Raw genomic sequence first — 24933 nt, forward strand, 5'->3', positions numbered from 1 at the left:
CGTGTCCAGTCTGTACTGTGGAGGGAGAGGGGTTGAGCTGAGGATATTTATGAAAGGGAGTGGGTATAATATGGGATCCTTCACTCTTGTAAATGTGTGCTGTCATCATGTACGCTTCAGTTATGTTCAGATGAGACTTTTCTGAAAGTGTCCTGCTGTTGCCCTTATGTACTGGCTGCCCTTACGTACTGGCTCCAGGCAGGACATGTAGCCATGTAACTCAGCAGTCAGTGTCGACGGTGCAAACAGGATGTGTCCCATGCTGGAGCTGGTATCAGAAGTTTAGAACAGATTTTCTAGCACTTAATGATGCCAGGCTCTTAGAGTTTATACAGTATAGTCCCGCCTCCCACTTTACATATCCCCTCTATAGCATCCTCAGCAGACTGCCTCTACTTGAACTTTCATTGATGGGGCACCCATTACTCAAGGAGGCAACATGTGGCAGCTGTCCGTGCCCTTCTTGACCTCCAGTGGCGGCTCACCATTAGAACTAAGGTTAATGCTCAGGTGTCCTGCATGGTAGTCCCTCTTTCAGGGGTTTTTCTTTTGCTGACAGCCCCTGGGTGAGGGGCATGGGCATTGCTAAATCGGCAAATGTGACTCAGAGCTATCTTCTCCAGTCAGATGGCTTTTGAAGGATGCTTTCCTAGTTCTTGAGTGTGGTCCCAGCACTGGACATGGTCTGTTAGCACACTGGGACCTTTCCTGCAACCATTTACTGCAATGTTGGACACTATAGCAACTAGCTTCTTTTGGCAGATACATCACACTGTTGATTCAGTTTGATGTGATCAGCAAAATCTGCCCAGACTTCTTTACAGAAGTAGCTATTATGCCAAGTCTTCTCCAGCTTGTGTAAGTAGATTTTAGATTCCTAAATACTGAATTTTATATTTATCGCTGCTAAAAAAATTTTTTTTTTTTTTTTTGAGATGGAGTATCACTCTGTCACCCAAGCTGGAGTGTACTGGTGCGATCTTGGCTCACTACAACCTCCGCCTCCTGGGTTCAAGCGATTCTCCTACCTCAGCCTCCCGAGTAGCTGGGATTACAGGCATGCGCCACCACACCTGGCTAATTTTTGTATTTTTCAGTAAAGACAGGGCTTTGCCATGTTGGCCAGGCTGGTTTCAAACCCCTGACCTCAAGTGATCCGCCCACCTCGGCCTCCCAAAGTGCTGGGATTGCAGGTGTGAGCCACCGCGCCCAGCCCGTTATTAAATATTTTTAACCAACAATTTTAACCTATTAAGAGCTTTAAAAAAAATCTTGATTCTATATCGCAGTCTACTAGTTGTCCATCCCAATGTTGTGTTATTCTTAATTTTGATAAACTGTCTTCTGTGTTTTCATCTTATCCAAAGGGATATCCTGAGAGATTTTAATAACATCCAGATGTTTACGATAGACATCTGGTAGCCCTATCAAAAAAGGAAATAAAGTCATTTGAGTAAAATTTATTTATTTATTTATTTTGAGACGGAGTCTCACTCTGTCACCAGGCTGGAGTGCAGTGGCACGATTATGGCTCACTGCAACCTCTGCCTCCCGGGTTCAAGCAATTCTCCTGCCTCAGCCTCCCGAGTAGCTGGGACTACAGGTGCACGCCGCCATGCCTGGCTAATTTTTTTTTTGTATTTTAGTAGAGACAGGGTTTCACCATGTTGCCCAGGCTGGTCTTGAAGTCCTGAGCTCAGGCAATCCACCCACCTTGACCTCCCAAAGTGCTAGGATTACAGGTGTGAGCCACTGCGCCCGGTTGCAAAACTTATTTTTAGTGAACTCGTGGGCACTAGTGGTCCTCATGTTTTAGGAAATTGCTCAGACATAATATGTTAAATGAGCCCGTTTTGAGTTTTGTGAACTGTTATGTGACTTGAAAATTGGAAATTTTGTGGAGCTCAAGGCTCTAGCAACCTTCTGTTGGTAATGTTTTCTAAAGATTATTGACAATGATTCCTGAAGTTTTTTCCAGTATAATCTGCTTGTACCAGATCACTTGAACTAATTCCGAGGGGCTTGAGATTAACCAGAGGCTCAGATTCATGCCCTAGGTTGATAATAGTTCTGCTTCTCTTCCCATTCTAGAGATAATCTATGTTATTCACCCCTTCGCTCTTGTCTAGTAGACCTTGACTTTTTTTTTTTTTTTTTTTTTTTTTAAGACAAGGTCTCCCTCTGTCACCCAGGCTGGAGTGCTGTGGTGTGATCACAGCTTACTACAGCCTCAACCTCCTGGGCTCAAGCAATCTTTCCACCCCAGCTTCCCGAGTAGCCAGGACTACAGGCATGTGCCACTATGCCCAGCTAATTTTTTTTTTTTTTTTTTTTTAAGACAGAGTCTTGCTCTGTCGCCCAGCCTAGAGTGCAGTGGCACAATCTCAGCTCACTGCAGCCTCCACCTCCTGGGTTGAAGTGATTCTTCTGCCTCAGCCTCCCCAGTAGCTGGGACTACAGGCGCACACCACCACGCCTAGCTAATTTTTTTGCGTTTTTGGAGACAGCATTTCACCATGTTAGCCAGGCTAGTCTTGAACTCCTGACCTCAGGTGGTCTGCCCACCTTGGCTTCCCAAGGTGCTTAGATTGCAGGCATGAGCCACCATGCTCTGCCAAGCATGACTAGATTCTGTCAGGCCTGAGTTATGTCAGATTTTACTTTTGCCCCTAACTAGCAGTATGACTTGGAAACTTAACTAGCTTTGTCAAACGTTGGTTTCCTCATCTGTAAAATCAGAGTCCCTGGCTGGGCACAGTGGCTTACGCCTGTAAATCCCAGCACTTTGGGAGGTTGAGGTGGGAGGATCGCTTGAGTCCAGGAGTTGGAGACCAGCCTGGGCAACACAGCGAAACCCCATCTCTACAAAAAAATACAAAAATTAGCTGGGCTTGGTGGCACATACCTGTAGTCCCAGCTACTCAGGAGGCTGAGGTGGGAGGATCACCTGAGCCTGGGAGGTCAAGGCTGTGGTGGCCCATGATCACACCACTGCACTTCAGTCTAGGTGACAGAGTGAGATCTTGTCTCAAAAAAAAAAAAAAAAAAAAAAAAAAAAAAGTTCTTTTCCTCAGTTGAGGATTAAATGAAGCCTTTAACGAGATGCCTGGCCCTTCTGTGTGGCCGTTACTATTCTCTTAAGAGTTCACTGGGCAGGGCTAGTGAGCACTCTGGGAAACCTGGACAGGACGTTTGGGCTCCTAGAGCAAGGCAGAGGTACTAGGCACAAATACTGTGTTCCAGGAGATGCTGGGCACCCCTCAAGTGCCAGGATGAAGTGTTTTGACTTTTGGCCTAGTGAGAAGAAAAAGCATTCCCTTCCTTTGTGCCTAAGACAAGACCTGGGTGAATTATAGATGATGGCAGATTTCTCAGGCAGGCAGTATAGAATGAAGGAGGAGACACCTGACTCCTATCCGAACTGAGGGAGGGCCCCAAGGGGCCTCAAGCTGCCATTCTGATGATACAGAGCAGGTTGTGGGTCTCCAGAAGGAAGTGAGGAAAGAGGCTGGGGGTGAGCTCTGCTCCCCTGGATGCAAGGCCATAAGGCTGGGGATTTCCTAAGCCTGTCCCACATGCTCACCCTTGGGGCTGCGGCTTCCCTGAGAGCTGGGCTCTGGGAGGAGGCCAGATAGGCAGGAAACTAGAGCCCAGATTCTTTCCACTGCCATTCCTGGGCTGGGGCTGCACTCAGGTGCAGGTGTTGCCAGGAACACAGGTGAGTGCATTGGACTTTGACAGCCTGAGGCCCTATCCTCAGTGGCCAGACAGGGCCAGGATCTAGTTGATGCTCTGACCTCTGGCAGAACAGGAGCTCCACAAATGTTGGCTGCATGAGAGCAATTGAGTGCATGTTTGGGGGCCGGGGAAGGCAGAGTTTCTCCTGGGTCCCTCTAGAAAGTCAGTGAGAAGCTTGTACTCTCAGGGATCATTGCTGTAGTTACGAGATAAGCTTCTCTGAACATGCAGAGCAGTGGTAACTATGAGGAGGCACAGTCTCTCCTGAGCGTGACTCTGGCTGTTGGTGTGGCTTTGCTGCAGCTGCCATGTGCCATTGATGATCCTGCTCCTCTTCCTTCGGGAAAGTAAGAGGGAGAGAACAGTCTGAGTGGGGGTGAAAGTCAGTGAGCTGCAGTGTGGGGTGGGAGGAAGGAGGTGCAGAGGATTACAGGCCATCTTCCCTGATTGCTCCTCATCCAGCAGGAAGAAGCAGTGAGAGGTGGTTAAGGGAGGGGGATCCGAATGCTGGGGTCTCAGGCCAAGAGGGTTCTTGCCAGAAGCTTAGGTAACATTTAAAATCATGGGAGGTGGAGACAGGGTGTCTTTGAGATGATGTTTGGGCACCCAGCAAATGGTGAGACCCCAAATGGCATCTACTTGTGTTTTTCTCCCCTAGCATCACTGTGCTTGCCAGGGTCCCAGGCGGAGGAGTGAGGCCTGAAGGTCTCAGCAGCCATGAGTGCTTGATGCCATCCTCACCCCAGCCCTTCATGCAGCAAGGACGGGGTGGGTGTGGCCACACCTCCCTCACAATGGCTATAGTCATGGTGGCATCAGTCTTTCTCAGGAGTCTGGTGGCAGCATGCCCAATACCATGCACCTGCCCTACCTCAGGCAGCGTGGTGGACTGTGGGGGCCTCCACCTGCTCCGTCTCCCTTCCAGGCTGCCTGATGGAGTCTGGCTCCTGGAGCTGAGCCACAATAATCTCAGCCATCTGCCGGCTGGCGCCTTCCAGGGCTTTTGGGGACTGCGGGTGTTGCTGCTTTCTCTCAATATCCTGCGGGATCTGTCTGATGGGGCCCTAGGGGCCTCAGTTTCCTGGAGCAGCTGAACCTCAGCCATAACCAGCTGGCCCATCTGCCCGCAGACTTCTCGGCTACCCTGGGCTCTCTGCTCTGCCTGGACCTCTCTCACAACCTACTCACTTCCCTGGACCCCACCAGCCTGTGGCGCCTGGGGGGCTTGGAGCAGCTCAACCTGAGCCACAACCAGCTGGCTGAACTGGCCGCAGGGGTCTTTGGGGGCCTCTTCCACCTACACTGGCTCTCGCTGGCTGGGAACCAGCTGCAGCGGGTGGAGGGTGCTGCCCTGACCACTATGCCGGGCTTGGAAGTCCTCTCTCTAGCTGGGAATGACATCAGTGAGCTGGAGGCCGAGGCGTTTGCAACCTTAGGAGCACTGGGCCTTCTCTCTCGTGGGTAACCGACTGCAGCACCTGGAGGTCAAGGCAGTGGCAGGCATCCGGACAGCAGGCATGCGGTTGCTGTTGTTCGATAACCCCTGGACACGTGACTGTGACCTGCAGTGAGCCTTCGGAAAGTTGGGTCACCTGCGGCACTTGAGTGTCATAGACCTGGGCAACCTGACTTGCGCTGGGCCCGAAAGGCTGTCAGGGGTAGTGCTGAGTGGTGTGGAGGCCCAGCTTTGCCTGGCTGAGACTGCCACTGTGCTGGGCATCACAGGCACCGTGCTGCTCACAGTGGCTGTGGCTGTGCTGATGGCTGAGCGCAAGCGAAGACAGGGCCCGCAAGAAGCCGGGGAGCTGGGGAGCTTTCTGGAGAGGTAAGGGGTGCTGCAGAGCAAGGTCAAGGCAGCTGGAGGAGGGAGAGCAGAGGAAGGTGTGAGAGAGGAAAAGGGAAGTTCCTCAGAAGTCTGTGGAGCTCAGTTGTCTGCGGAAAAGTTGAGGAAACACTTTTCCTCAGTTGTCTGCGGAAAAGTTGAGGAAACACTTTTCCTCAGTTGTCTGAGGAAAAGTTAAATATTAAATTTGAACTCAGTTGAACATGGACACAAACAATGGTCACCAAGTCCTGGAACAGGTTGTGTGAGCCCTTGAGGCATTCATCCGGCACTGTTTCGGAGAAATCTCTATTTCAATCTATTCCTTATACGTTAGTTATTGAAAAACAATAGACACTCGCAAAAACAAGTTGACCTTTTTGTGTTCCTTGAGCCCAGTCACGAAGGGCCCTTGTGACTGGAGCTCATGCCAAACAACTCGTTACAAAAGAGCTAGGGTCCCAGACTGCGCCGAAGCTTCATGAGACCTCTCCTCGTCTGTGCACGGACGAGTGGCCGACTCTGGAGCCCAGGCTGTTGCTTCCCAGACTGGTGGTGAATCCTCCATAGTCTGGTGAGTGTAAATATATATATCTCTTTTCCCTTCTCCCCTTCCTATTGCAATTTGCTTATTGTATCATTTGCTTATTATATTAATTTGCTTATATCATTCGCTTATTATATCTGCATTGCCATTTACATGGGATAAAGCTAGTTTACCCTTAAAGGTATTTTGTGTGTGCACCTTTTCTTCTCCCCTCATGCGTCTCTCACTCAGAACATTTTTGGTGTCACAAACAGAATCCGAAAGAAAAAGCATGCCATTTTTCGGCTGCAAGGACCAGGCTGGGAGCTTGGAGACTTCCCATATCCAAGGATGGGAACTCCCCCAGTTCTTCCCCGTGGCCATTGAGTGGTCCAAGGGAATTGGCCTTTGTGAAAATTGGGAATCTAAATTAGTGCAATTTGAACCTTTGTGCGTGAAGTGCTGCAGGGAATCCCAGTTGGTAAAGGGGATGCTGAGGGAATTTCCCTGCGTGGATGGTGCATGCTTACTGCTTATAAGTTAATGTGTCAAGATAGGGACTGGTTGCTACAGGAGAAATGTAAGCTGGAAAAGGAAAATGCTAATCTGACTTCCAGACTGGTCCTGGCCCAATGCCAGGTCTATGTCTTGACTGATCAGGCTCAAAGCTATCAGCCTATTGATGAAAAAAGCATCTGTTTGAGTGGCCCAGTCAGTGTACTGGAAGTAGAAGTACTGAAGAAGTAGTCAGCCAGGGTTTGGAGCAGGTACAAACCCAGCTCCTATCTCAAAGATGGGAAATTAACCCTAGTAAAATTCAAGGACCTGCACAAACTGTAAAATTCCTTGGCATCCTATGGAATAAGGGAATAATCCGTTTTACCAAAGGCTAAGGCTAAAATACTAGAATTTGCAACCCCTACCAATAAAAAGGAAGCCCAGAAATTGGCTTGTTTGGATTCTGGAAACGTCATATTCCCCATTTGGGTAACATTTTACAACCTCTGCATGCAGTCATTAGAAAACGCTATGACTTTCACTGGGGAGAGAAAGAGACCATGGCTTTTGAACAAGCTAAACAAGCAGTGCAACTGGCCCTAGATCTATGGTCCATATGGTGATGGCCCAGTAGAACTGCAAGTAACTGTCCTAAATCAACATGCTAATTGGAGCCTTAGGCAGAAACAAGATGGGAAGAGGGTATCTTTGGAGTTTTGGACCTGGAAGCTGCCAGAGGCCGGCAAAGCTTATACCCCTTTCAAGAAATTGTTAGCTTGCTGTTGGGCTTTGCTGGAAACGGAGCACCTCTGCTTCAACCATGATGTCTTTATGATTATGACTTGGGTCATGAGTTCTCCCAAAACTCACCGGTTCTGATGAAGGAAGTGGTGGGAGCAGCCAGCTGGCTGAATTGGTAGCCATCCTCGAAGCTCTTCAGGAGGAGGCCAGAGGGATTTGTCACTTGTAGAAAAACTTTTGGTCAGTAGCAAACGGTCTCACTACTAGGATGCCCCAATGGCAACGAAACAAATGGTTAATTGGGAATAAAGAGGTTTGGGGAAAACAATACTGGGAAGATATCTGAATCCTTGCGCACACTACCATTATCTCTGTTTGCCATGTTGGTGCTCATGCGTCTGCTTTTTCTTGACAGACTATTTAATCAGCAGGCAGATCAACAGGCCAGAATTTCCACCATAACTGCAAACTTGAATGCGGATGAATGGATTACAACATGGTCAAACCTTGCAATGAGAGGCATTATAATATATGGTGCTATAATTGATAGTGATTACCGGGGAGAGTTAAAGGTCATTTTATACAATACCACTCCAGATTCTTTTGCTATAAAGCTGCAGATGCAGGTTGCTCAATTGTTAGTGGTATCTTGTCAACAACCCCCGAGGAAATTTCCACCCCAATAGAAACAACATATAGAACGGAACATTCAGGTCCACCAGAGTGGGCAACTTAAATCCTGGAGCTAAAATATGGGTACAGTGTCCATCAGATCCTGCCCCTAAGACTGCTGACCTTGTAGCTATTGGAGCAGAATATGAAGGCACAGTACAATTTCCTAAAGATGAAAAACAGTATCATGTTCCCCTCCATTTTTGTTATTACAGAGAATAACCTGTCTGCTAGTAATCAGCACCTGGATCACCATGTCTGAGGCTGAGAATGAGTTCATCAACTGGGTAGCCACTGCTGCAATAGAAGCCAACTGCAGTCAGTGCTGGCTCTGTGTTGAGTTGCCAGAGGCCGCTGGGAATGGGCTACCTTGGAGAATTGTCCCTGCTAACATTTCTGAATGGATATGCCAATACCAATGGGAGTGGGATAACACTTGGTTTTGTTTTGATTTTTTGAGCCAGAGTGTCTCTCTGTCACCCAGGCTGGAGTGCAGTGGCACGATCTTGGCTCAGTGCAACCTCTGCCTCCTGGGTTCAAGCGATTCTCCTGCCTCAGCCTCCCAAGTAGCTGGGATTATAGGTGCATGTCGCCACGCCTGGCTAATTTTTTGTATTTTTAGTAGAGACGGGGTTTCACCGTATTGCCCAGGCTGATGTCAAACTCCTGAGTTCAGGTGATCTGCCCTCCTCGGCCTCCCAAAGTGCTGGGATTGCAGGTGTGAGCCACCGCGCCTGGCCCGGGATAACACTTGTAATCCAACCTGGACTTCTTTTAACCAAACAGTCTATTTTTGCCCAAGCCCAAACAAAACACAGCACCTTTGTTACTTCAATTACACATTACAGCGATACAATTATAGTAGAACTCTTCCTGTTCCCTGGGGGGCCCTCTAGGTATGCGAATCCTACGGGTGGCAATACCTGGTTGGACGGGGAGACACACTTGGGGGTGGCCATTAATTCCATTCACCATCTGGGATAATATTTCTCTCCCCAGTAATCTAGATGCTTACAAACATTGCTGGTTATGAATGCGCCGGACTCCCTGGTGACGGTACCCTATCACAGTATTCTCCCCTGCCACCGGTACAATCCTGCTTCAGCAACAAATTCAAACATTCAGCTTCCATGTAGAAAAAGCTCTTAATGATAGTAGCATGGAACTTATGTTGTAATCAGATAAATTTGCTCAGCTGTGTACTGTCATGTTGCAAAGTCAAATGGCATTAGGTTTGCTTACCGCAGCCCAAGGAAAGGTTTGCCCCTTACTGCATCCTGAATGTTATGTGTATATCCCTGACAATTCTCACAATATGAATCTCCTTGCAAAGCCATGAGGGGTGTGGTTTTTATTAATTATGCTTTTAGTTCTCCTGTGCTTACCCTGTATCTGTAATCTATAGCAATTGTGGCTTCCCTGTGTATCCGTAAGAGTATTTTCCTACAATTGAGTATCAGATTGAGGCCAAATGTGGAGGAAAAGTTAAATATTAAATTTGAACTCAATTGAACATGGACACAAACAATGGTCACCAAGTCCCGGAACGGGTTGTGTGAGCCCCTTGAGGCATTCATCCAGCGCTGTTTCAGATAAATCTCTATTTCAATCTATTCCTATATGTTAGTTATTGAAAAACAACAGACAATCGCAAAAACAAGTTGACCTTTTTGTGTTCCTTGAGCCTGGTCACGAAGGGCCCTCGTGCCTGGAGCTCATGCCAAACAACTCATTACAAAAGAACTAGGGTCCTAGATTGTGCCGAAGCTTCATGAGACCTCTCCTCGTCTGTGCACGGACGAGTGGCCGACTCTGGAGCCCAGGCTGTTGTTTCCTAGTCTGGTGGCGAATCCGCCATCGTCTGGTGAGTGCAGTGTCCGACTCTCGAGCCCAGGCTGTTGCTGTTGCTTCCCAGTCTGGTGGTGAATCCTCCATAGTCTGGTGAGTGTAAATACATATATCTCTTTTCCTTTCTCCCCTTCCCATTGCAACTTGCTTATTATATCATTTGCTTATTATATCTGCATTGCCATTTATGTGGGATAAAGCTTGTTTACCCTTAAAGGTATTGTATGTGTGCCTTTTCTTCTCCCCTCACTCGTCTCTCGCACAGAACACTAGGCAGGGGTAGGAGGAACTGGGAGTGGGGGGACCACAGGGACAAATGGCTGTGTTCATTTCTCAGGGGCCAGGCCACCCACCCATCCCCCTCTTCTGGCCTGATAGCATGCCAGCATCTGTCCCAACCCTAGAAATGAGGATTTGGCCCCAGGTCCTTCCCTTCTCAGTATCCCTCTGGGAAAGAGGAAAGAGCAGGAAAAGGTAGAGAGGGACTTCAGCCCTGAGAAGGGGCGCAGTGGGTACCAAGGCAAGCTTCCTCAATCCAATCTTCCCCTCCCCCTGACACAAATCCCTGGCCACTGCTGCTGGAGACTTGATTGGAAAGTGCTTGCTAAGGTTATGATGGGAGGGTGGGGCATTGTGCCTATAGGGACAACCCAGGCAGACTCCTAGGACTATTTTATGGACATGCTGTACACAATCCTGGTTCTGGTCCTCGTCAACACTTTAGGGCTGTACACCTCAGCCACTTGAAACGGAGAGGTGAGGAGACTGGAAAAATAAAACCAACTGGAAAGTTGATTCTGTACTATGTGCCTGTATTGTGGTAAAGGACGTTGTCTCACCTTGTCACCCAGGCTGGAGTGCAGTGGCGCGATCTCGGCTCACTGTAAGCTCTGCCTCCTGCGTTCACGCTATTCACCTGCCTCAGCCTCCCGAGTAGCTGGGACTGCAGGCGCCTGCCACCACTCCTGGCTAATTTTTTTGTATTTTTAGTAGAGACGGGGTTTCACTGTGTTAGTCAGGATGGTCTCGATCTCCTGACCTCGTGATCCTCGGCCTCCCAAAGTGCTGGGATTACAGGCATGAGCCACCGTGCCCAGCCTAATTTTTTGTATCTTTAGTAGAGATGGGTTTTCACCATGTTGGCCACGCTGGTCTCCAACCCCTGACCTCAGGTGATCCAACCCCCCACTTGGCCTCCCAAACTGCTGGGATAATAGGCGTGAGCCACCACATCCGGCCTGGTGGGAATTTTTTTTTTTTTTTTTTTGAGACAGAGTCTCAATCTGTCGCCCAGGCTGGAGTGCAGTGGCGTGATCTCGGCTCACTGCAAGGTCCGCCGCCCAGGTTCAAGCGATTCTCCTGCCTCAGCCTCCCAAGTAGCTGGGACTACAGGTGCCCGGAGTAGCTGGGATTACAGCCATCACGTCTGGCTAATTTTTGTATTTTTAGTAGAGACGGGGTTTCACCATCTTGGCCAGGCTGGTCTTGAACTCCTGACCTCGTGATCCACCCGACTCGGCCTCCTAAAGTGCTGGGATCACAGGCGTTAGCCACCGCGCCCAGCCCAACACCTTTTCATTTATCTGTACAGCACATATTTCCTGAGGGCATCCTGTATACTAGGTCCTGAGGGCATCCTGTATACTACAGATGGTTCCCAGCATTGGAGTTTTCAACTTTACATTGGTGCGAAAGCAGATCTGCATTCAGTGGAAACTGTATTTCTCTTACAATGCTGGGCAGTGTCAGCAAGCCACAGCTTCCAGTCAGCCACACATTTTCAACTTACAGTATTTTCAACCTATGATGGGTTTATCAGGATATAACTCCATCACAAGTCAAGGAGCATCTGTAAACAGTAAACAGAAACCCAGGCACCGTGTTTGTGCTTAGGGAGCTTGCGATCTAGTAGGAGAAGATTGTCAATAAAATAATCACAAATATATTGGCTGGGTGCGGTGTCTCACGCCTGTAATCCTAGCGCTTTGGGAGGCCAAGGCGGGTGGATCGCTTGAGGTTAGGAGTTTGAGAGCAGCCTGGCCAACATGGTGAAACCCTGTCTCCACTAAAAATAAAAATTAGCCGGGTGTGGTGGCAAGCGCCAGTAATCCCAGCTACTTGGGAAGCTGAGGCAGGAGAATCACTTGAACCTGGGAGGTGTAGGCTGTAGTGAGCCAAGATCGCACCACTGCACTCCAGCCTGGGTGACACAGTGAGACCCTGTCTCAAAAATAAAAAAAAGCATATATATGTAAAGCAGATATATATATATATATATGTGTGTGTGTGTGTGTGTGCGTGTGTATCTATATCTATCTATCTATCTATCTAATTGCCACCGTGCCAAGTGATTCAAAGGAAGGTAGCTGATGTTATGAGAACATATAAACGGGTGGGGCGTGGGAGAAGGGGCTGAGAACACACTGGAGGGGAATGCAGAGACCACCTGGATGTCTGCTGCAATTAAACTGACAAAGTATGACAATTTGGGTTACAGCGGGAGCATGGCAGCTGGAGAAATGGACTGACTTGAGATGTCCCAGATGTTCAGATCTCCCTTTTCTCTCAGGGGACAGGCAAAAGGCAAACCCAAAGAGGTGACTTTGAGCCAGGAGGACCCCTTACTTTGAACTTAACAGAAACGGGGGTTTCCTCTGGTGCATATGTGTATCATTTATTGAACCACTACTATGTACTAGGACCGACCTTGTCACATTTAAAGTTCACAACTCTGGCCTGGCGCGGTGGCTCATGCCTGTAATCCCAGCACTTTGGGAGGCCGAGGCGGGCGGATCACGAAGTCAGGAGATCGAGACCATCCTGGCTAACACGGTGAAACTCCGTCTCTACTAAAAATACAAAAAATTAGCCAGGCGTGGTGGCGAGAGCCTGTAGTCTCAGCTACTCAGGAGGCTGAGGCAGGAGAATCGCTTAAACCCAGGTTGCGGAGGTTACAGTGAGCCAAGATCGTGCCATTGCACTCCAGCCTAGGCGACAGAGTGAGACTCCGTCTCAAAAACAAAACAAAACAAAAAAAAGGAAAAAAAAGTTCACAACTCTGAGGTAGGTGTAATTATCCCCATTTCATGATGAGTCTCATAAAGTTTAGGTGATGTGCCCAGAATCACACAGGGTTGGAATCAGGATTAGGGCCCTGATCGGGCTGCATTCAAAGACCAGTTTGCTTCAATACATCATACTACGGTCCAAGACTTCTGCTATCCTGAACCCACTGTTCCTTCCTCTAGTCTAGTTTTCAAATTCGCAGGGACAAATATGGCCCTGAAGGCTCCATGAGCAGACGAGAAGGCTGGACTTCGCAACTGGGTCACCTTAGATCCGGAACTAGAGAGTGACACCGTTGTTTCCGGGAGGAAAAAGAAGAAAAAGCGCTTGACCCGGAAGCTGCGTGTCCCATCCCCGCGCCTGCTTCTCTGACTGGGGTGAGGCCGCAGCGGACTGCCCTTTCCCAAGATGGCGTCGAAGATAGGTTCGAGACGGTGGATGTTGCAGCTGATCATGCAGTTGGGTTCGGTGCTGCTCACACGCTGCCCCTTTTGGGGCTGCTTCAGCCAGCTCATGCTGTACGCTGAGAGGGCTGAGGCACGCCGGTGAGCAGGCCTACGCAGCCGCTAAACGCGGCAGGGGGCGGTGATGTGGGCAAGAAATTGGGGGCTAGAAGTCGGGACCCTTGGACTGGGAGGAATTGGGACCTCCCTGGGAGGGGTTCTGGTCTGGGTGTCGGACCAAATCTGGTAGGGCGGTCCTGCCCATGGGAGGGGAGTCTGGTTTGGGGGAGCAGTGGAGCCTGTGGGAACTCAAGGGGTCTCAAGCTTCTTCCCCCACCGCTTCATTCTGTCCTCGTTGCTTCCCCACTCCCGGCTCGCAGGAAGCCCGACATCCCAGTGCCTTACCTGTATTTCGACATGGGGGCAGCCGTGCTGTGCGCTAGTTTCATGTCCTTTGGCGTGAAGCGGCGCTGGTTCGCGCTGGGGGCCGCACTCCAATTGGCCATTAGCACCTACGCCGCCTACATCGGGGGCTACGTCCACTACGGGGACTGGCTGAAGGTGAGCGCCTCGGCCCCAAAAGGGTCTTCCCTCTGGGTGACGGGGAATCAGAGGCCAATGCCCAGGGCTGTTGGTGGGCGATGAATGGTGCTGGCCACGTGCACAGTGTGAAGCCTGGGAGGTTCGAACCCCTAGGCTTATGGAGATTACAGAGCGCAGAAATGGATCTTAGGGACCACACAGACTTCCTCTTCAAAGTGTGGAAACTGAGGTCTAGAGATGGGAAACAGACTTTCCCAAAGCCACAATACAGGATACTGGTGGGACCAGAACCCCGGTCACCTGGTTCCCAGAATCTTTTAAACTGTTAGTTTAGTAATCTCAGACTCATGGGGTACAAAGGACCTTGGAGAGTACCTAGTTTTCATAAAATAATTTTATGAAAATGTAATTACTCTTAGTATAGCATTTAAGCCAGAACCTGTGCCAGGCCCTGCAGGCTGGAGATAAGGTTGGACAAAGGCACTGTCCTTGAGGAAGAGACTGTCAGACCCTTAGGGGAGGAAGATGTGTGAACAGCTACAGGGCAGCAAGATCAATGTTTTTGTGGCATAGATCCCATGCCACGTAGAATAAAGAACACCAAGATTAGAGTCTACAGATCTGAGAGTGGGGAAGGGAGAAACACATTGTGTCTGGGTTCTGCCACTTACTGGCAGGTAGGACCTGCCAGTTTTCTTTTTTGTTGTTGTTTTTTGAAACAGAGTCTCTCTCCGTCGCCCAGGCTGGAATGCAGTGACGCTGTCTCAACTCACTGCAACCTCCGCCTTCCAGGTTCAAACGATTCTCCTGCCTCAGTCTCCCAAGTAGTTGGGATTACAGGCGCCCTTCCCCACGCCCGACTAATTTCTGTATTTTTAGTAGACAGGGTTTCCTCATGTTGGCCAGGCTAGTCTCAAACTCCTGACCTCAGGGTGGTCCACCTGCCTCGGCCTCCCAAAGTGCTGGGATTACAGGCGTGAGCCACTGCGCCTGGCCAGACCTGACAGTTTTCTTAACCCTCTGGGCCTCAGTTTCTACTTCTATATATATATAAAAAGAATGATCTGTCTCTGTTGCACCTGCCCACCAAGCTTGGAAATGTAAGAGGGTTCATCAGATGGAATGGGATGTGTAGAGAGGGGTGGTTCTACACTCTGGGAAGCCAGGAGAGATGTGGCGGCTGCAGTTCTTGACTGGGGTCCCCTTACCCCGGCCTAGGTCCGTATGTACTCGCGCACAGTTGCCATCATCGGCGGCTTTCTTGTGTTGGCCAGCGGTGCTGGGGAGCTGTACCGCCGGAAACCTCGCAGCCGCTCCCTGCAGTCCACCGGCCAGGTGTTCCTGGGTATCTACCTCATCTGTGTGGTATGTTGGGGGACTGTTGGTTGGAGGTGCCTGACTGGGAGTGAACTGTGAGTCTAGGCGTGGCAGAACCCCAGGAAGGTAGACACAGAACGAGGCCCTGAGTGCAGTTCCTGATGGCCCAGTTCCCTGGGAATTGCCCCGGCCAGCTTCTAGGCCTCAGGGGCCCTCCAAATGCCTGTTGAGAGGCTCTTCCTCCAACAGTGTTGCCACGAGGTAGACTGGCCATTAAATTTCAACCCTGAGAGCTAGGAGAACAAGATGGGGTGATTCTCTCATGGCTCCAGCCCCCAAAGGACTAGAAGGGGATAAAGGAGAGGTTTGGTGGGGGTCAGGCCCCAGCTGGGACTCTGCCCCCTAGAGCTGATGAGAGCTCTAGGGTAGCCACTTATGGTTCTCCCTGGTGCTAGGGGAGGCCAGGGTGACTGGAGACATGGACAGGCCCCAGGCCATTAGGTCTCATCTTAATTACCGAGTATATCTCTGTACAGCTCTCTGTGTGGGCTCCCATATTCAGAGGTGGGAGCTCTAGTCTGACTGTGGAAATACACTTCCTTCATAGCCCCTAGGGTGAGGGGAGACATGGGCCCTAATCTCCTGGGGCTCCATAGTCTGAGGGGGAGACAAAGGCCCTACTTTCAGAGGTTCCCCAGTCCAAGAGGGGAGTCAGAAGCCCATCTGCAGGGACTCATTTGCAGGTGCCATCTCAGGGGTGGTTTACCCCAGACAGGCTTCTGAGCCTGTCGGAGAGTCTTAGAGGATGGTATGTCTCCAGGCCTACTCACTGCAGCACAGCAAGGAGGACCGGCTGGCGTATCTGAACCATCTCCCAGGAGGGGAGCTGATGATCCAGCTGTTCTTCGTGCTGTATGGCATCCTGGCCCTGGCCTTTCTGTCAGGCTACTACGTGACCCTCGCTGCCCAGATCCTGGCTGTACTGCTACCCCCTGTCATGCTGCTCATTGATGGCAATGTTGCTTACTGGCACAACACGCGGCGTGTTGAGTTCTGGAACCAGATGAAGCTCCTTGGAGAGAGTGTGGGCATCTTCGGAACTGCTGTCATCCTGGCCACTGATGGCTGAGTTTTATGGCAAGAGGCTGAGATGGGCACAGGGAGCCACTGAGGGTCACCCTGCCTTCCTCCTTGCTGGCCCAGCTGCTGTTTATTTATGCTTTTTGGTCTGTTTGTTTGATCTTCTGCTTTTTTAAAATTGTTTTTTGCAGTTAAGAGGCAGCTCATTTGTCCAAATTTCTGGGCTCAGCGCTTGGGAGGGCAGGAGCCCTGGCACTAATGCTGTACAGGTTTTTTTCCTGTTAGGAGAGCTGAGGCCAGCTGCCCACTGAGTCTCCTGTCCCTGAGAAGGGAGTATGGCAGGGCTGGGATGCGGCTGCTGAGAGTGGGAGAGTGGGAGACAGAGGAAGGAAGATGGAGACTGGAAGTGAGCCAATGTGAAAAATTCCTCTTTGAACCTGGCAGATGCAGCGAGGCTCTGCAGTGCTGTTTGGAGACTGTGAGAGGGAGTGTGTGTGTTGACACATGTGGATCAGGCCCAGGAAGGGCACAGGGGCTGAGCACTACAGAAGTCACATGGGTTCTCAGGGTATGCCAGGGGCAGAAACAGTACCGGCTCTCTGTCACTCACCTTGAGAGTAGAGCAGACCCTGTTCTGCTCTGGGCTGTGAAGGGGTGGAGCAGGCAGTGGCCAGCTTTGCCCTTCCTGCTGTCTCTGTTTCTAGCTCCATGGTTGGCCTGGTGGGGGTGGAGTTCCCTCTCAAACACCAGACCACACAGTCCTCCAAAAATAAACATTTTATATAGACATTTGGTTTTGCTTTTCTGTTCTCCCCAACAGGGCACTCTGCCATTGGCTGGGATTGATCTTGGGTTTCTTGAAACACTAGATCTGGTCAAGCCCCACCTTGGGCCTCCCGTGATCTTTCCCCTGTTCCAAGATTTCCCACAGTTCTTTGGCTCTCTCTCTTTCTTTTTTTTTTAATTTTTCACTTCTTTATTTTTTAGAGACAAGGTCTCACTTTGTTGTCCAGGCTGGTTTCAGACTCCTTGGCTCAAGTGATTCTCCAGCCTCAGCCTCAGCCTCCCAAAGTGCTGGGACTACAGGCATGAGCCACTGTGCCCAGTGGCTCTCTTTTTCAAGAATCTCAAAATCCTCATTGTACCATATGCTTTCAATCCCTCACCTCAGTCCCTCTTGTTGTAGGTTGTCTTTTTCTCCCCATTTGGAGCTGGTTCTTATGAAGACATCTTTGGTGAGAGCAGCTAGAGGGAGAGAACTGTGAAGTGTCCACTGTGAAGTGGAATATTTTACACTTTATACATGAAGGAAATGGAGGCTCAGAGAGGATAAGCAGTTTCGGTCAAGCCACAGAGCAAATCCAGCCCACAGAGCTGGATTCCAGGTCAGGTCTGTCTAATGGTGAAGTCCAGAGATATGTACTCACTGTGACCCATCTCCTGAGGGGAGACAGAGGCTGCTCTATTCCAGCCCCTACTGTGCCATGATGGTCTCCCTGTTGACCTTCTCCCTTTTTTTTTGAGACAGAGTCTTGCTCTGTCACCTAGGCTGGAGTGCTGTGGCGCGATCTCTGCTCACTGCAAGCTCCGCTTCCCGGGTTCATGCCATTCTCCTGCCTCAGCCTCCCGAGTAGCTGGGACTACAGTTTTTTTGTTTTTGTTTGTTTTTTGTTTTTTTTTGAGACAGAGTCTCGCTGTCACCCAGGCTGGAGTGCTGTGGTGTGATCTCGGCTCACTGCAACCTCTGCCTCCCGGGTTCAAGTGATTCTCCTGCCTCAGCCTCCTGAGTAGCTGGGATTACAGGTGCCCGCCACCATACCTGGCTAATTTTTTTTTTTTTTTTGAGACGGAGTCTCGCTCTGTCGCCCAGGCTGGAGTGCAGTGGTGCGGTCTCGGCTCACTGCAAGCTCCGCCTCCCAGGTTCACGCCATTCTCCTGCCTCAGCCTCCTGAGTAGCTGGGACTACAGACGCCCGCCACCACGCCCAGCTAATTTTTTGTATTTTTAGTAGAGATGGGGTTTCACTGTGTTAGCCAAGATGGTCTCGATCTCCTCACCTCGTGATCCACCCGCCTCGGCCTCCTAAAGTGCTGGGATTACAGGCGTGAGTCATCGCATCCGGCGACCTTCTCCCTTCTTGTCTATGTGTCTGCCAGAAAGTCACCCCAGCAGCAGCCGGTATGGTGCCTGCTACATTATGGAGCTTCAAAAAATGTCAAATGAAACCCCTGGGCTTTGGATTTCTGCCCATCGAGTCCTGTAGAGACTGGACACAACCACTAGTAGGGCCTAGGGGAAAACGTCCAAGTTTGAGCTTTTAAGCCAAAGCCATCTTTTAACTTCTCTGGGCTCTTGCAGGTAAACGGTCCGCCACTGATGCCTGGGTCTGGCTGTGAGCCCAGCCTAGAAAGGGAGCTGTGGGTGGAGGCACTCACAGGCAAGGGGAGCTGGGGCTGCCGTGGCCTGGTCTGTGGAAGGGAGGATGCTTCCTAATCTCTGGGAGGGAGATGGTGGCAGCATTCATCATAGAAGTCTTCTACTCCCTCCAGGAGTCCCCTGATTCCCCAGCCCTCAAGATCTTGCTCCCAGCCTGTAATGCTAGCATTTTGGGAGGCCAAGCAGGGAGGACTGCTTGAGCCCAGGAGTTTGAGAGCAGCCGTGGCAACATAGTGAGACCTCGTCTCTACCAAAAAAAAAAACATCCAGGTGTGGCGGTGCATGCCTGTGGTACCAGCTTATTTAGGAGGCTGACATGGGAGGATTGCTTGAGCCTGGGAGGTCAAGGCTGCAGTGAGCTGTGATTGCACCACTGTACTCTAGCCTTGGTAACAGAGCAAGATCCTGTCTTTAAAAAAAAAAAAAAAAAAATCTTGCTCCCACGGGGTCACTTCTAATTTTCTTTCAAGTGTAAGCTGACTCTCAGACAAGTATTTGCATTTTAATCAAGGCCTCCTGAAAAACTGCAAGACCCAAAGGAATTAAAATGAATGGTAGAATATCACGCAGGCAGGGGTATTATTTTGGGTAAGGGAGCCTCAAAACATAGCACAGAGGCACAGAAACTAGCCCACCCTTAGGGTTAGTCCTGAGTAGAGCCCTGGAAGGCACCCTCCCCTCCCCTAATCCCCAGGTTGAAAATCGAAGGCCATTTGGTTGTAGCTTTAGAGTGAGTCGAGTTGGGGTCCTAGACTGGTCCCCTTCTTTCCTGTGCTTGTCCCACTTCAGCGCCTCCTCTGGGCAGAGCTGGGGCTGCTTTCTCCTCTGCAGATCACTCAGCCAACAAGCCCCCTTCAGCCTGTGGCTGGCTGCCTGGGGTCATGCCCAGCTGGCATGGCTTTTGGTCCACCCTGGCCATTCCAGGGCCTGTAGTGTCCATGGTGAGGGTCAGCTGCCTGGGTCAGAAGCTGGCTTGTGAAAGGAGTCTGGCAGTCCCTTGGCGTGGTTGACCAACTCATAGGAGTCCCGGATATCAGCCAGGCCAAACCAGAAGAAGATCCACTGCTTGTTGGAGAAGCTGCCATCACTGTGTTTGAAGTACCTGGGTGTGGGGAGGTGATGTAGGAAACAGTTTTTAGGGCAAGGCCAGTGTTCATTACTCACTGGTTCTGTCTTTAAAGAACATTGATTGAGGACCTACTGCATGCTGGGCACCCAGCTTGGTCCTGCTGTGTGTTATCTCATTTTATCCTCACAGCAGAGGCCTGAGCCTGGCATTGTGATGCTCAGCTCACAGAGAAGCGGCTAAGGCTCAGAGAAGTTAGGTACCTTGCCAGGCGGACACAGGAAAGGAGCGGGTGCTTTGCTCTCCACACTGCCTGGGCTGTGCAGCAAAGAGGAGGGTTCTTGCTCACTTCCTAGTGCTCACAGAGCAGGGTGTAGGGGTGAGGGGGTAGTTACTGAAGGAGAGAGGAGGGATGTTCCACTGGAGGCGCCGCAGGCCTCCAATAGACCCTGAAGGGTTAGGATTCCTCAGGCCCCTGTGAGAGGTGGGCTGCGTGGGGGTTAGGAGGTGTCACTTGCTTCCAGGAAAGGAGTGTTAAGCATGCTTTAACTCGGGAAATCTCAGGCTTTCTGTGTGGTCTGCCCCTGGGAGGTAGTGAAAGGGAGACCAGTGGAAGAAGAGGAAGCCCAGCCTTCTTGGCATGGTTGGCAAGGGTGGGAGAGGGGAGGGGAGTCAGGGCCCAGCCCAGAGCTGGGAGTGGCGGGACCTACCAGGGATTGATGGGGTTGGTGACCCGGGAGCGCCAGAAAAGTGTCTGAAGGTCCCGCCGCAGGCACTCCCACAGCATCTGGCCGGAGCCTTGGCCCTGGCGGCTGGAGCTCACCACAAATTTGTCCAGGTACGGGGTGCCCCCCAGGACGGGCTCCATGGTCAGAATGGCGGCGGCGTTGTACCTGGCGCAGCGGGAGAGCGGCAGGCTGGGACCTCTCCTTGGTCCGAAGCTGCCCGACTGCCCCCCAGACCCCGCCCTCTGGGGTCCGCAGGCTTACCCCTCGGAGACGTAGATGGAGTGCAGCCGCGGGCGCAGCGAGGCCAGGTAGTCGTCCCTGAGCTTCTTGCCGAAGCTGGCGTTGACCAGGTCCACTAGACGGCCCTGGTCCAGCTTGTCCAGGCTGCGCACCCGTAGCATTCGCTCGGCGTTCTTGAACAGGGTCCCGGACCCTGGAGGAGGATGGGGAGGGGCTAGTCTGGCTGGAGGGCCGTTTGCGCAGCCTGGTGGGGACTGCAGGTAAGACAGGCGCTGGTGGGACAATTTCCGTCTTTGGGAGACCTCCACAGTGAAATGATTTCAGTGGTCTGCATAGATTTGTCTGTGATTTTCATTCAAGGAGATGCTTTCCCCAGGCAGAGATTGTGCCCCAAGCTCCTCCTGTCGCCTGGAGCCCTACCCACTTCCGTTAGTCTTGCCTCGCTCCTTGAAGTCTGTCTCCCGCCGCTGACCCGGCCCACCCACCTAAGCCCCGCCCATCTCTCCTGGTCGAACACCTCCCTTATGGTCCCGCCCCTGGCCCCGCCCACCGGGGGGCCCCTCCTTCTCCCCCCTAGTCCCGCCCATTCCTTTAATTCCTTCGGAGTTCCCTTCCAGTACACTGGGTCTCCTCCTCTCTCACCTCCCCCGGGTTTCGGCAGCAGCAGGAGCCATTGCTGTGACATCCCCCGCCTCCCCCTACGGCTCCTGGACAGGAGGAGAAGCCGCTCCTCCTGACCGCAGACACCCAGCCCCGGCCAGTGCTCACTCCCGGGACCCAGTCCCCGGCCCGCCCACCGCCCTCACCCTTGTTGCTAAAGAGCTCAGTGAGCAGCGTGCTAGCGGCGGTGATGACGGCCGAGGAGTGGTGGGGCAGGCGGCTGAGCACGTCCACGATGAGCCGCATCTGCTGCCGTTCTTTTGTGCTCACCCACTCGGCGTTGCACACCAGGTCCAGGTCGGCGGGCAGGTTCACGTTACTCAGGACCTGTGTCCGGAGTCAGCGGGTGAGCCTGGCCCACAGCCGGCACGGACTGCCCCCCTGCCCCCACGGACCTCTCTTTTCTCTGACCCCTTTATCCTTACTTCCGCCCGGAGCCCTTAGCCAGGGAGGGCGCAGATCTGGGCACCCAGGGCTGAACTCCTCCCCTATACTCCCTTAGGCTTTTCTACCCACCCGGCTTGCTAGTGAGTCTGCGGCCCGTCGGGGAGAAGTGCGAGGGGCGCAAGAGAAGGCCCGGATCGCCGGCGTGGGGGAAGGGGAAAGAAAGGGCCGCACCTTATGACTGCTGTCGCGCAGGCCGCCTGTGTTATTGAGGAAGATGATTTTGGTGGGCCGCAGCGCCTTGGCCAGCGACGCGGTCACCTCCAGGGAGTCGAGAAGCACGGAGCGGCGCGCGGCCGTCTCCCCGATGGGGCACAGGATGGGGATGCTGCCCGACTCCAGGCACCACTGCAGCAGGTCTGTCTCCACCGAGACGATGCCGCCGTAGCTGTGGGCCAGACGTGGTGCTCGAGAGGGCCCCCTCCAGGCCTGCCGGACGGGGCAGGGCGGGCAGAGTAGCACGATCTGATGACGCCTGGGCGGGCAGGGCGGGCACTCACCTGGCATGGGGAGCCGGCTCGGCAGCGCGTAGCACAGACCCGCCGCCAAAAAATGGCACAGCAGCGGCGGCGTTGTGTCGAAGCGCGTCTACCAGCACCTTGCAGCTCTTGGCCAGCTGCGCCTTGGCCTCCCAGAAGGAAAGACAGCCCGAGGGAGCCGTAGGGGCCGGCAGCCCCAGGACCACCAGCGGCTTCATGTCCATGCGCTGCAAGAAGGCCAGGGCAAAGGCCAGACTGGATACGCCCTGCTGGCACTTGAGCACCTCCTCGTCCACCTGCGGAGGAGTGGGCTTTCAAGGAGCGTGACACGGACCTGAGCCGCTGGCTCCCACAGCCTGGCCTGCAGGGCCGTCTCGGTGACCCTACCCTTCCAGAAGCTGTCAGGACCCAGTTCTGGCCACCAGTGCCCACCTGCTCCGCCCTTTGCCCCGTTGGGTCTTGCCACTCCCTTGTCTCACGCTGGGGTACCTCCCGCCCTCCTCCCTGCGACCTTGGACTCCGGGACACCTTTGGGGGAGGGGCAGTGCAAGCGGCTCCTGTCCAGGTCCTTCTGAACCCCTAACTGCGCCCATGTTGGGGGCCTTCTTCAGAGCATCACACCTGGCGGGTGGGGTCTCCCAGGATCCTCACTCGGGCTGGGCGGGAGGCTTCCGGAGGAGCTTACGGACTCTCCCATTCCCGGCGGCGCTGGTCTGGGCCCTGCCGGGCTCCTTCCCGCTTCCGCTGCGCAGAGCCCGCAGCGTATCCTGCCATGCCTGAGGACAGGTGGCCGCACAACCCCATCCCCTCGCTGTGTCACGGCCCACGCCGGGCTCCGCTCACCTCGATGACGGCGAAGGGCTTGTCCGCGGAGTGGTGGCAGGTCTGGAACTGCGTGAGCCAGTGGCGCGCCTCCCCAGGGCTGGCCCCGCACTGGTTCAGGAAGGCCTGGATGTCCCGCTGCACCAGCGAACGGCCCGAAGGAGGCTCTGGGGACTCATGGGGCACCGGGGGCGTGGGACTCGGCACCCACGACGGCTCCTCGGCGACAGGCGACTGGGAGACGTCGTCCGCGCCCGCGTACTCCTCGGGCGGGGGCTGGGGCTGCGACCAGGCGGTGCTGAGCCGGCGCCCCGGGCTGGTGCCCCTCGCCGCCCGCCGCCGCGCGCCACAGCTCAGCCTTCGGGCGCCCCCAGTGCCTCCCCGGCCTCTCAGCCTCGGGGCTACAGCAGCTGCCCGCAGAACCACAGCCATCAGCGCCGTCGCCATGACGACAACCAACTCTTGCCCCCCAAGAGTGGCAGTCTGTCTGGAGCGTCTGGCACTGGGGGGCTCTTAACTTGCCGTTGGGCGGGGCTGGACCTGGTCGGGGCGGGGTCCGGACAGGGGACCAGGAGTCTCCTCTGGGTGCGTTTGAGGAGGGTCAGGCCATGAGTCAGGGGGCGGGGCCACTAGGCTCCCCCGCCCCTGGAGGAACTGAACCCACTATCGGTCATGGGGCCGAGACTAAATGTGGCGGGTTGTCTTTAATCTGCTGCCAAGGTAGGTTCCAGGGGCGGCTTTGGGAGTCTGCAGGGCCTTGGATGATTGGCATTCTGACCAGAGAAGAAGGGACTGTAGGTGGCTTTGAGCACAGGGCTGGGCAGGGGGCTGGAAGGAGGGCGCTGGAAAGAGTAGAAGAAGGGGGGCAGTGGGAGGGCGGGGGCGGGTGGTGCTGGCCTTGTCTGTCCTGTTGCCTGAGCTCAAAAAAGATCCTAATGAATGACCATGAGGTTACCAGGGTTTGCGAAACTCCAGTCACTGGGTACCAGCTTGAGGAATTCTGTGATATCCTCAAAACACCCCTCAAAACTTATAATACTTTAGTGTTAAAGCTTTTCTTTATCGAATATCACGTCTGGTAAAAATAAAATAAAATAGTTTTTAATTTTGTTTTTTGAGATAGGGTCTCACTCTGTTGTTGCCCAGGCTGCAGTACAGTGGTGCAATCATAGCTCACTGCAGCCTCCACCTCCCAGGTTCAAATGATCCTCCTGCCTCAGTCTCCCTAGTAGCTGGGACCACAAATGCACACCACCATGCCCAGCTGATTAAAAAAAAATTTTTTTTTTTTGAAGACGGGTTTTCACCATGTTGCCTAGACTGTTCTTGAACTCCTGAGCTCAAGCAGTCCTCCCACTTCTGCCTCCCAAGGTGCTGGGATTACAGGTGTGAGCTACTTCACTCGACCTCTGTAACCCTTTTTGTTGTTGTTGTTTGTTTGTTTGTTTGTTTGAGATGGAGTCCCACCCTATTGCCCAGGCTGGAGTGCAGTGTTGCGATCTCGGCTCACTGTAATCCCCGCCTTCTGGGTTCAAGCGATTCTCCTGCCTCAGCCTCCTGAGTAGCAGGGATTATAGGCAGACACCATCACACCCGGCTAATCTTTGTATTTTTAGTAGAGACAGGGTTTCACCATGTTGGCCAGGATTGTCTCAAACTCCTGACCTCGTGATCCACCTGCCTCAGCCTCCCAAAGTGCTGGGATTACAGGCGTGAGCCACCACGCCCGGCCCTCTTTAACCTTTTTAAACTTAAAGTTTATCC

The 24933-nt window shown here is 52.6% G+C and overlaps 3 protein-coding genes and 1 pseudogene across 10 annotated transcripts in view; 3 read left to right on the plus strand and 1 right to left on the minus strand.

Moving 5' to 3' along the window:
• The first annotated feature begins 3909 nt into the window (after positions 1-3909).
• LOC112206211 (small nucleolar RNA U3) lies at positions 3910-4113 on the plus strand (annotated as a pseudogene).
• Positions 4114-6050: 1937 nt separating this feature from the next.
• TMEM101 (transmembrane protein 101) lies at positions 6051-17083 on the plus strand. 6 transcript variants are annotated; one of them, XM_009432005.4, is made up of 5 exons: positions 6051-6134; positions 13114-13456; positions 13735-13915; positions 15116-15262; positions 16035-17083. In XM_009432005.4, the coding sequence occupies exons 2-5, from the start codon at positions 13320-13322 to the stop codon at positions 16341-16343; spliced, it is 774 nt and encodes a 257-aa protein (XP_009430280.1). In that variant the 5' UTR covers positions 6051-6134; positions 13114-13319; the 3' UTR covers positions 16344-17083.
• Positions 6077-24933, plus strand: part of PYY (peptide YY) — a 69767-nt gene continuing 50910 nt past the window's right edge. For both annotated transcript variants that reach the window (XM_016931718.4, XM_009432050.5), the window contains exon 1: positions 6077-6134. The gene's annotated coding sequence lies outside the window, so the exon portion shown is untranslated. The remainder of the gene's footprint in view (positions 6135-24933) is intronic.
• Positions 19212-23897, minus strand: NAGS (N-acetylglutamate synthase). Of its 2 annotated transcripts, none has more exons than XM_016931717.4 (7): positions 23191-23897; positions 22369-22574; positions 22043-22256; positions 21571-21751; positions 20786-20957; positions 20507-20689; positions 19212-19832 (listed from the first exon to the last, which is right to left on the minus strand). In XM_016931717.4, exons 1-7 carry the CDS (start codon positions 23614-23616, stop codon positions 19679-19681), a joined length of 1536 nt encoding a protein of 511 aa, XP_016787206.1. In that variant the 5' UTR covers positions 23617-23897; the 3' UTR covers positions 19212-19678. The 2 variants fall into 2 exon arrangements, with proteins under 2 accessions (XP_016787206.1, XP_001152548.1); XM_001152548.7 differs by having other exon boundaries at positions 22369-22643.

Source organism: Pan troglodytes, chromosome 19, assembly GCF_028858775.2.
Source record: "Pan troglodytes isolate AG18354 chromosome 19, NHGRI_mPanTro3-v2.0_pri, whole genome shotgun sequence".
Classification (NCBI taxonomy): Eukaryota; Metazoa; Chordata; class Mammalia; order Primates; family Hominidae; genus Pan; species Pan troglodytes.

Coding starts and splice junctions, on each gene's coding strand:
- TMEM101 (XM_009432005.4), top strand. CDS start 13,320: ATGGCGTCGAAGATAGGTTCGAGACGGTGGATGTTGCAGCTGATCATG. Junction 13,916..15,115: donor ACTACGGGGACTGGCTGAAG/GTGAGCGCCTCG, acceptor ACCCCGGCCTAG/GTCCGTATGTACTCGCGCAC. Junction 15,263..16,034: donor GTATCTACCTCATCTGTGTG/GTATGTTGGGGG, acceptor GTATGTCTCCAG/GCCTACTCACTGCAGCACAG.
- NAGS (XM_001152548.7), bottom strand. CDS start 23,616: ATGGCGACGGCGCTGATGGCTGTGGTTCTGCGGGCAGCTGCTGTAGCC. Junction 22,257..22,368: donor GAGCCGGCTCCCCATGCCAG/GTGAGTGCCCGC, acceptor TCTGGCCCACAG/CTACGGCGGCATCGTCTCGG. Junction 19,833..20,506: donor ACCAACCCCATCAATCCCTG/GTAGGTCCCGCC, acceptor CCCCACACCCAG/GTACTTCAAACACAGTGATG.